The sequence below is a fragment of the Triticum dicoccoides genome, chromosome 7A (assembly GCF_002162155.2).
Source record: "Triticum dicoccoides isolate Atlit2015 ecotype Zavitan chromosome 7A, WEW_v2.0, whole genome shotgun sequence".
Classification (NCBI taxonomy): Eukaryota; Viridiplantae; Streptophyta; class Magnoliopsida; order Poales; family Poaceae; genus Triticum; species Triticum dicoccoides.
Window position 1 is genome coordinate 97,525,904 of NC_041392.1, and position 11,795 is coordinate 97,537,698.

At 45.3% G+C, this 11,795-nt stretch overlaps 1 protein-coding gene across 1 annotated transcript; it reads left to right on the top strand.

Annotated features, from left to right (window-relative positions):
• Positions 1-7,532: 7,532 nt before the first annotated feature.
• Positions 7,533-9,627, top strand: LOC119333190. Its single transcript, XM_037606175.1, has 3 exons — positions 7,533-8,457; positions 8,566-8,891; positions 8,983-9,627. The coding sequence occupies exons 1-3, from the start codon at positions 7,671-7,673 to the stop codon at positions 9,625-9,627; spliced, it is 1,758 nt and encodes a 585-aa protein (XP_037462072.1). The 5' UTR covers positions 7,533-7,670.
• The last annotated feature ends 2,168 nt before the right edge of the window (positions 9,628-11,795 follow it).

Consider the following 11,795-nt stretch of genomic DNA (forward strand, 5'->3'; position numbering starts at 1 on the left):
TGTTATAAGATCGGAAATGGTAAATCCCGAATGTTCGGAATTTGACCATGACTAATCGAACATTTCATGGCAATTTTAGTGAAAAGAGGATGGCAGGTTTAGTTGACACGCTTGGCAATTTTCTGAAAAAACAATAAATTAAGCATGAATTTATCATACTTGCCAACTAAATTTGCATCCTCTCGCCATTAAAAATTGTCATTGAAAACGTTCGATTTGTCAATGATCAAAATTCCCGAGCGCTTCGGCATTATCGGGGTCCTAAGAGTTTGAGTACCTCACATACACGCACGCACACTTACCCCAATAAACACACAAACACACACCCCTATCCTTATGAGCATCTACGGAAGAGACTGGGCCAGCCTTTTGAGACATGAATAGCTCAAATTTGATTCTTAGAAAATCTGTTGAACAAAGTAGGCTTGATTTAATTAAGCAAGCCAATGTTGAACAAACTAGGCTTGATTTAATTAAGCAAGACAAATTGGCATGAACTTGGGGAAAATTAGAAACATGATTAGCTCAAATTTGATTATTAGAAAATCTGTTGAACAAAGTAGGCTTGATAATCTCTGTTGAACTAAGTAGGCTTGATTATCCCTCGAAAATCTACTTCCTTATCTACTTTCAAATTTTCGAGGGAGGCTTGATTTTCGAGAATTGTTATCCATAAAAAAGTAAAAGAGTATTATTAGTGTGACCATGGGAGGTATTTTTTTGGGAATATGAGAGGATTTCGAGGAGATATTAAAAGAGATTTTCGAGGGAAATGATTATGGATAAGAAAGTAGATTTCCTTGGCTCCGTTGGTTTTTCCAACGAAACAAATAAGTTTTGGATTGAGATTTCACATATGCATTGCACAATGATCCGCATTAGGCGGGGGGCAGCAATGATACCGCCGGCCAGGAATAAGTACTTATCCCTCTTATACTTAAGAAAAGAGAATAGAAGTGGTTCCTTTTCTTTCTATACGAAATTTGATAATTTTGTTTGTGCTCATGTTGGCATAGGAAAACTACTCACTTCCGTCATCTGCATTAGTTACGTTAGCGTAGGTAGGCGGTTCTCATGCCAAAGGGGAAGATCTCGCTCAGCCAAGTGCGCTTGAAATAATGAGACAAGAATATTCAAGGACTAATTTGCAGAAATTATGTGCACGCAGAGATTTCCATTGGCATCACACTCCTACTTGGGGGAAATCCGGTGGCCTATTATTGTGTATTAACTACACTACTCTAGATGTTATTTCCCAAGAGGACGTGGATTGTTATATCAAAAGGATCGTATAGGATGTTGAAGATAAATTTATTTGGGATTTAGTTCTTGCTTATGGAGAAGCCCAGCCTGATAGGAAAGCCAAATTATTGTCTGAAAGTTTTGCACGATTGCATCATTCATCCACTAATTGCAGGTGATTTTATTATAATTAGGAAATGATCCGGTAAAAGTAAACCAGGTACATCTGGGCATTGGATTTTTTTGTTCAATGCAATTCTTGAACAAGTTGGACTTAGCGAGCTTGATCTTCATGGAAGATGATACGTCCATTTTGTATCATGTTTTCCTACTATTATTTATAATGTTTTGGTCTTTATTTCACTTTATGGTGCAATTCTAATGCCTTTTCCCTCTTAATTTGCAAGATCTACATGGAGCAAATTTGGTAAATGGTTTCAGTTTAAATGGTTAAAAAACAAATGCAATTAGATATCATCGTTTCATGTCAAACATACAGGAGAAAAAAAATCAATTTGTGCTCACTAACCTGACTTTTTCAGTATAACATCTGGTCTCACCCTAACTTTGGTTGTACATACCATTAGAAATATGATGGGTATCACCCCCAACAACAGTGCCCTTTTTCCATTGTTCAACAATTATCTCAAAAGAAAAGAGAACACACCACTAACTTCTCAATGTGCATCATGACTCAGTAAAGCTTCCGGTGCATGAACATACTTCCTCCTTTTCCTTTTTATATAGAACATATGTCCGTGTGTTGCACTGGGAGAAAAATATTGGCGTTGTCACTCATTTACAAACCCACTTCGTGTGCCACACTATTTCTTCTAGCCAACTTTGACACTGCGGGATATTTCTTCTGTTCAACTTTGACAAACTTCACAGCTAGCAACAATGTGGAAGTAATGTTTTTGTCGTCATGCCTACAACAGTTTGACAAAAAGGAAATATAAAAATAGCTACATTCAAGAACAGAGGGAAAACTTTGTCAAACTTGCAAACCTTGTGTTACTTTTCTTGCTTTTAGCAAGTGAATGTTACTTGTGTGTAGATGATATCTGAAAAGCTCCTAGAGAAAGATGGAAAGTGTTAACTATACTGAGTTAACTATATATAATACAAAACGTATGCAAGGATACACTTTTCTATACATCAACTTACAGAGGATATATTCTGTTTATTCAGCTAAACTTGTAAAGTCACACATTTACAAGCTGCATCTAGTTCTCCTCCAAAAGAAAAGAAAATAAACATGAAAATATTAAATATTAAATCCCGAGATCTCAATCATGAAATCATTGGAAGCAATGTGATTCACAAGAGAGGCCTTTGGGTTCACCCTGCTGCAATTTATGCATCAGCGATTGTTAGAGAATCAAGTGCTATTATACCTCGAGATAATGTATTATGTGGTCGCCAAGCTTGACGTCAATTCAGGGAGTTCAGTTCCAAATAATTCCAAACAGGTTAACCACCCTAGAGATACTGTGGAAATCCTCCCCCAGCAGCGATTTGAGTGTTCAGGTTCACATAGTTATGGACTACTTGCGAGTAAAAATAAACTTTGAAGCTGATATAGTATCACGACAACCTGAATAACAACATCTGGATGTGAAATTGCACTTAAAACTTGCTGCGTTTATCGTTGGTTTTGGAAGCAAAATAATCTATGGTGGTAAAGAAGAGCCTAGAGGATGGTTCTCCAGCTCTTTGCTTTCAGAAGTTTTGGAAGCCGTTCGATACGTGTGCAGAAGTGAATGTGCCACTTCAGTTGTGCATAAACACTCCATCATATGAGCTTCAACAACACAACCGCCACATTAAATCAGTCATCATTTACATCTAGAACCGAATTTGTCAGCTTCAGTCTTGCAAAAAACATGACACATAATCAGGGTTGATGATTTGAGGTATTCTCTTCACCGGGAAAAATGTGCGTGTGTCTACAGAGGAACGACAATGGCAGCAGGCTAACATCATCTATAATGTGGGTCGCCTGTGTAGACGCTGAGAAATAAAAAAAATAAATATTGTAAAATTAAAAACCATCTAAGCGTCCTCCCTGTGTCAGTCAGAAATAAGAAACTCGAACCATTGGTAATAAGAAGTCAACCTAAATTTTACAACTCAACAAATTAAGTCTGTTTAGATGTGCCCTAGTTATCGCGTGCCTAATTGACTCAATCAATCTAGAAAGAAAACAAAAAGAATACAAAAGAAAATGCTTGCACGAATCTTAGCATAAAATCAATGGCATAGGACTTAGATTAGATGTACAATACTTAGAACACATCTAGATGTGCTTTTTTTGCGGGATACATCTAGATTTTTCTTTTGCAGGATACATCTAGATGTGCTTTAGCAAAACTGTAAAAATAATAGATTTGAAATTCAATGCAAAATAGAGAGATGTATTAAGAAACATAGGTATTTTCCAAGTTACTTATGTTCACATTTAGCACACCCTTTATATCAATTTTTTTTTTTTTTGCAAAAAAGCACACCCTCTAATAGGCACTTCTTTTTAGACTCATATTAAGAAGCACATGCATTCACAACCTTGGGATCAGGCTTGGGGTTATAAGAGAACAGACATTATTTGACAGTTCAGTAAAACTAAAATGGTGCTCTCGGCCAATAGCTGCATGCATATAAATCAGTTTGAAGTGTAAAAAAATCAGATGGGTTTGCCTTTTAAATAACTCATACAGGTATGCATGCCATGAATGTTTTTATAAACAAGCTTATTTTGTCTACAACAAATACTACTTGAAACTTTAATGAGGTAAAATAAGGGCAGAACAAAACGAACTCCTTAACTAATATATCTACCAAAAGTGGCCAAAGAAATCCTAAGTCCTAAATAGGCTCACTTTAAGATTGTGCTGAACTACTCCTATTCCATGAATAAGCACTTGAGAAGAGATAATTGTTTAATTATGGCATAAGAAACTCGGGACTCATCGAGTCAAAGCAAGAAATAAGCTTGATCAGATTTGAACCATTGCTTGATAGTATGACGAGAGCAAGTAGCCACAAAGCACCATGTGCACGCGATTAAAACATTTCTCGGATCGGCTCCTTCAGCACAAAGCACCATGTACTGACCGGCGATGGGTGTGACCTTCTGTGGCGGAACTTCTCCTCAGCAGTTCATATAGGCGAATTTTTGTGGACTGATTCTGCAGTATTTTTATCTGCTTTGCCCAGTTAAATAGTCCAGATACTCCACTCCAACTACTATCAAGATACCAGTCATGGTCAAAAGAGAACTGCCGTCTTGCACTCCAATATGGTGGTATGGGCAGTGGGCAGATTCTGAATTCTAGTGTCGTTGGCAACCAAACTCACCTACAGTCACATGGCACATGGATTTGTCGGATATCCTTTTTATGTAACCAACTAATCAACCCGAAACACCGAAAGCAAAATATCAAACTGTAAAACGCTCTGCCTCACCTGCGTGTATTTCTTGACGGCCGAAGATCATCTCTGGCATGCAGGCGCCCACCTCCTGGTGGATCTCGACGGGTGTGCTGTCTCCGTTGTTATTCGATGTTGCAATGGAGGGCTAAGCACCGTTGGTGTGGATCTCATTGGTTTGGGGACAGTGTGCTGCTGCTGGAAGTCCGAGAGCTCGGCGGCCGCGGCCGTCGCCTCCGCGGAGTCTTCTACGACCCATCGCACCATAGTTTCCTCTTCTCCTCCTTCCCCTCTCATCCCACGGCGAGTTTGCTTGTGCCGGCTCTGGCTGCGGCGATGCTGCTAGCTTTGTGGCAGAACGGCGATGTGAAAGGCGGCCGGGGTGGGTGCACGGGCGGGTATAGCCAACGGTGACGAATCCATCTCGAGCTACCACACGCAGGGAAGAAATTGCTCGAAGGAGCCGATTTTTTCACTGTATATAGGCTCCGTGTCGTGACCGAAGAGGAAGACGATGACCCAGGACGTGAGAGATGAGGATTGGCGTGCACTGAGGTTTCCTTTCTTTTCGTGAGTTCTGTTCCGATTTCTTTCCAAACGTGCGTGGGAAGCGGCCAAATTAACAGAAGTAAAGCGAGAGTCGGGCATGTTTTTTTGGCTGCAAACGGGGTAGCGCACGTATATGTTTTTAATTCAAATTGAAAGCGTAAATTCATATGAAGAAAACGTATTGTGACGGTGAACCCACAGAGTCAATTCGTGCTTTATTATTAGAGAGAGATATGGTAGTAGTATGGATTTGCTGTTCAGGTCCAGACCACATTGGACAGTAGGCCAGTCCTCCGCCTCCGGGTCCGGGTCTCTGCCCGATCAACTCCTGTATATGTACGTGAACCATCGTCTCTCTTGGCGTAGGCACGTCAGAGCCTGCCCACTACCCAGCCCCAGAGCACACAGACTGCTCATTTCCATTTTTGTGCAAAGCCCATTGTCGTGGGCCACCAGGCCCAGACTGGCCGGCAGTAGCAGCTGATCTGGACCGCGTGGGCCCTCCATGCGACGTGTCGAGCACCCAGACTCTGCGCACTGTGCCTTCACTTTTCCAAGACGGACTCCATGATTGTTGCCATTGCTGCTCACAGCCACACACAGTCCAAGCATCACCCGGCGACTGGAAGAAGACTCGGCTCTCTCTCTCTCAAAGTACATTACGAATACATATTCATGATGGATCTATTAATATCTACTCCCTCCTTCCGTCCAGAAATACTTGTTATCAAAACGGATAAAAGAAGATGTATTAAGACATATTTTAGTTCTAGATATATTTTTTATCCATTTCGATGACATGTATTTTTGGACGGAGGGAGTATTTGGTACTGTACATGTTCAGTTTTTTTTTTGTAATCTTGGTCAAACCTAACAAAGTTTGGCGTAAGGCAATATGTACCGGGTTTCACCATTTGGAAAGGAGGGAGCATTTCATAGCAAAACTTCACACGTATATGCTTCCACTCACAAGGTGCATGCATGGATTTTTTTTTTACACCCCATCCATTCAAAACATAAGGTGGATAGCATAAGTGAAGTTAACGTCTGGTTTGGCCACTAATAATTTATGTTTACATGGGTTGGACATGTAAGAGATGAAATATGGCAATTTTGTTGCAAAATTTGTAAGTCATACGCCACTTCACTAATGTTGTAGACATATTACAATTTGCTGGAGGTTGTAATAAGTCGATCATGCTTCATTTTTTTTTGGGAGTACAAACATATTTTATATATATATATATATATATATATATATATATATATATATATATATATGCATGATTTTATTATTCTTAAAGTATTAACATGCAACACATAATAGTTTAAAAAGGGCAAGGAAGCCCAAGAATAGTTTTAGGGAGAACTGAAGAAGTGAGTATTTACGTGGAAAAAACATTTTTTTATGAAGGAGAATGGGTTTGAATTTTGCACATGTGTATGTAGGGCGCATTAGATTTTTTTTCTTTAAAAGAAAATGTGCAAATTAGATGGTCTATTACATAGTTTGTTTTTCGCGGGAACTATTATATATTTTTCTCCTGCACAAACAATAGGGTGCAGCATTTCTGCACCCAGGCTTAGCTGAACCCGTCGATGAAAGGTAAATTCGAAAAAATAAACAAATTTAAAAAATGTTTACACATGAAATTCGAGAGAATCTTTTAGGTGTGTGTGTGTGCCAAATTTCAAGATATTTGGACGTTTGAGGAGCTCGTGGAAAAATAAAAATTTTGGTCTGTCAAAGTATCTTTCAAAACATGCACCGTGTAGACTAGATTTTTTCTTTTGCCACGAGCTCCTCAAATGTCCAAACACTTCGAAATTTTGCACGCACCTAGAAGATCCTCTCAACCTTCGTGGTGAAGAGCGAGCCCGACTTCAAGGTGACGGTGAAAGATATAAAACCTGTGTATCCTTAACAAGCAGTATCATGATGAGATGGCTAGCTGGGCACGCAGATTAACTCAGGATCGCTGTACTAACTTAGTACAAAATTGGGTCATCTATTTTGAAACGGAGGGAGTACAAGTTTTGTCATTAAAGTGACCATTTCCATCAAATTCAAGAAGCAGTGGTGTAATTGACTCTTTTTCTAGTGATCTGATCCTGAATCCAGCTCTATTAATGAAAGAATATGCAAGTTTGCCTTGCTTTAAGAAAAGTAAGAACAAAATTGAAGTTCTTCCATTCATGTAAATATGTTTTTTCTCCCAAGTTTTAGGCCGTGTCTTGCTTAGCAAATTCAAGAATCAGTGACAAAGAATGAAGGAAGTCTATAAACTAGGGGGGATCGGAAGGCACACGGCTTGCCCTAAAAACCCTTTGCTTTTGCGCACGACGACGAAAAATGAAGCCTCCACTTTCTTTCTTGCCGTCTTGATCGGTAGCCACCCACCCTCCAGTCCTACCAGCGCCGCCGCCGCCGCAGCACAACCCCAGCCGCCATGCCATCCTCCTCCGGGACCTCGGAGTCCTGGTCGCGGCCGGACGACCTCCTCGACGAACCCACCCGCGACCGAGCTCCCCGCACCAGCGACGGAGGCGATGACGGCGACGACGACGTCTCGGCCGAGCGGGTCGCCTCGCGGCTGCGCAAGCCAGGAGCCCTGAGGGCCCTCTGCAAGAGGTACGCCATCCCCGGCGGCTTCGCCCCGGTCCTCGCCGGCGGCCGCTCCTCGTGCTCCACGCCGCCGCCCGGGTCCGTCTGCGTGTACCTCGACGCGCTGGACGCCGGGATGCGCCTGCCCCTCCACCCCTTCTTCGCCGCCGTGCTCACCCACTTCGGGCTCGCCCCGGGCCAGCTCTCGCCCAACGGCTGGCGCGCCATGGCCGGCTTCGTCGCGCTCTCCCGCTCCGCCGGCGTGGACCCGTCGCTCGCCGTGTTCCGGCACTTCTTCGCGCTCTGCCCGTTCCCGCCGCACGGCTTCTACACCCTCCGCGGCAAGGACGCCGACGGCCTGCTCTTCGCCCGGATTCGCGCCAAGTTTGTCAAGGGCTGGAAGGAGGACTTCTTCTTCCTGGCGTCGTCGGCGCCCTGGCCGTGCCCGGTGGAGTGGGGGGAGCCTTCCAGGTCCTCCACCTTCGACCCGTCGCTCACCGTCCAGGAGAAGGCCGTGGCGGACAGCCTGCTGCGTGCTCGAGGGAGCTCCCCGATCGATCTCTTCGCGTACCTCCACCACCGCAACATGGGCGCGGCCAGCATCACCGGGGTGTCGCCTCCAACTCCTCGAGGTGAACCCTCCGGCATTGTAGATTGTACATCATGGTTCAGGATGTTTGCTGTGGATTGTACTGATCTGTGATTTGCAACCGTACGATCTGATGCCGCCATGGAGGAAGCCACGACCGCGGCCGCGCGCGCGACGGCAGGGAAGGTGACGGTGAAGAGCGAGCCTGACTGCAAGGTGCCGCCTTGTGCGCCGTCGCTTGGGAAGAAGAGGAAGCTGCCGGAGGACCGTGCGGACGGCGAGAGCTCGGCGTCGGGCCCCTCTTGCCCGCCGGGCTTCTCCGCCCCCTGCAAGTCGCCGCCCGCGACAAGCAAAGATGGTGACTGGAAGGCGGCGAGGCGGCTGCTGCAGGGCACCGTGACGCCGTCGCGGGAGCGCGAGCTCGCCGCGTCCAAGCCGGCCGACGTCGTCGCCTCAACCTACGTGTCACTGCTGCAGGTGAGCTCCTTGTCCCGTGTGCATTATTCTTGCATGATTCTGTTGGTCTGGATTGATCGATCGACATGGCATGGCATGGTGGGGTGCACAGACGGCGAACGAGGTGGCCTTCTCGCTGGGCTACGCTCTGGAGCTGGAGGAGAAGCTGAGGGCGCGCGAGCGCAAGGCGGACGCGCTCCAGGGGGAGCTGCACAGGAAGCTGAAGGCGCGCGAGACCGAGACGGAGGCGCTGCGGGCGGAGCTGCGCAAGGCCAAGGCCGAGCTCGACGAGACGGCCAAGGCGGCGGCGGCGCGGGAGGAGCTGTGGAGGAAAATGAAGGCGCGGGAGCGCGACACCGCCGAGGCGGAGGCTCTGCGGGCGGAACTGCGCAAGGCGAAGGCCGTGCTCGCCGAGGCCAAGGCGGACGCGGGGATCGCGGCGGCGGCGGCGCGCGGGCTCAGGGAGGAGCTGGACAGGAACGTGAAGGCGCGGGAGCGGGACGCCGCCGAGACGGACGCGCTGCGGGCGGAGCTGCACAAGGCGAAGGCCGAGCTCGCCGCGACCAAGGCGGAGGCCGAGAGGGCGGCGGCGGCGCGGTGGTTCTGGGGGTCGAGCAGGGAGCACGCGCGCGCGCTGGCGGAGCGGGAGCTGCGCGGGTACGAGCGCGGCCTGGAGGACATGAGGCGCGCCGCGCTTCATCGCTACCCGTACCTGGACCCGGCGCTGCTCTTCGTGCCGGTCCGCGCCCCCCCGTAGCGCCGCCGCCGGCGACCGCCCGATCGCCATGCCTGCCCGCTGCACACGTCGATCGATCTGCAATTATCCGCATGTTTCTGGGACGCGCTGCTGATCTTTGGGACTGCATTTCCCACCTTCGTTTCACAGTTCACATGGAACTTCTTTTGTGTGAAAAAATGTTGCATCAGAGGATGAATATATGCGTAAATCATTAGGGATTATGATCCGTCAAAAATGTTGAGAGGCAATCTAATCTATGACTATATTTTCATGAGCTGTGATCTGAACCGGGTCTCTCTTGTTTGGCAATGTGCTAGACCAAGATTCTCAGAGGTTTTCGTATGATTATTTTCCTTACAAAAATTGCAAGGACACTCTACCATCTACACACGTCGTAAAGAAAAATCTCAATGACAGACCAGCAGCATGGGCAGCTCTCCCCCAATTTACCTATTCAGCAACTTTCCCTGAATTTACCTACTCTGCACTGAAGAATTCTCTCTTTTCTTTTGACTCACAGGGAATGATCCTCACCGTTTGGACAGTTTGTTATACTAGATGACAACCCGGAGGGGAACGTTTGGTTCCTGGGTACATATGTACCTTATATGAAAAAAAATAATTAGTAATTCAATAAAAAGTCGAAAATTTCTAAAAATATTTTTGAGAAAAACTTAACCTTCCATTGTACTAGTAAGAAAAGTTTCAACAAAATAAAATTCCTCTTTGACTTCTTTTCAAAAAAGACAAATTTTCAGTCAAAATAGCGTGAACAGTGACCTATAATAGCAAATAAATTTTGTCTTCTTCGCTGTGAAGTCAATGTAATTTAAATTTTTTGTGAAAATTCATATACTAGTGCGCAAGTAAGTCAAGTTTATTCTAAAATAGTTTCTTAACTATTTTGACTTTTTGTTTAATCATTAAAAAAAATCCCCATATAGGGTACATATGTACCCAGGAACCATTGGGTATTTCCCATGACAACCCACATATTGTTGTTGTATGTTGAAGTATAAATGCATAGCCCATCTTCCCCGCATAAGCTTAAACTTTTGGGTAACTGCTTGGTGTGTGTAGTTCTACATGGTATCAAATACCATGTAAGAGGATTAGAGAGGGATCAGCATAATGGCAGGATGTATTATTGAGTCTCGAGTGCGAGTATGTATAGAGTAAAAAAATTAGCAGGCAATAAAGCTCCTAGGGATAAGATGGACATAATTCTATCTAATCATGGGCAATCCTTAACCCGGTGTATGCCAGCAATGTATGAAACATAAATGAGAAATTTGTGAAGTAAAAGCATCTCTCATTTTCTGAAATTACATAATATATATACTTTGATCCGAAGAGCAGTTTTTCTTCTCCAATGTCAATGCTAAACGAGGGAAGCACGTGAAGAATAGGTAATTTATAAGAGTAGTAAGCCAGTGACGCATATAGGTCATTGGAACATGGCGAGTTGACGACTATTGATACGTAAAAACCACACACAACGATCACCCAGAGGACTAATAAAGAAAAATGCATGCTGGAATATAGACCACAAAAATATTGAACAATCAAATGTTTTTGCTCATGATTTATGAGTGAACTGAACTTAACAGACTGATAGACCAATAGATGGATCCGTTAAAAGTTAATGGAAATGCATCTAGGGTGTTAACATTCTAGAAGGCGTATTATGCGGACTCGATGAACAATTATTCTAACCACAATTATTCTAACCTATCCTTTCAGCTGCAAGCCCAGTATGTATGTTGCTGGAGGAGAAGCCGAGGGCGCGCGAGCGCGAGGCCGACACGCTTCGGGAGGAGCTGGGCAGGAAGACGAAGGCGCTGGAGCATGACGGGGCTGCGGAAGGCGAAGGCCAAGCTCGCCGAGACCAAGGCGGACGCGGAAAGGGCGGAGTGGCGGGGGTACGAGCGCGGCATGGAGGCCATGAAGCGCGCCGCTACCCAAAACTCGACCCGGCGAGGCTTGTCGTGCCACTCCACGCCCCCCCTTAGTTGCGGTGACCGCCTGACCGCCATGCCGGCCGAAACGCACGTTGATCGATCTGCGTGCTCTTGGGGTGTGCCTATGGCTGTCGTCATCCGCAATTCTCACTTTGGTTTCACATATCAGAGAATCTTCATCTACTACCCCTACAAAAAAAAAAGAGAGAGCGGAGAACCAAATCA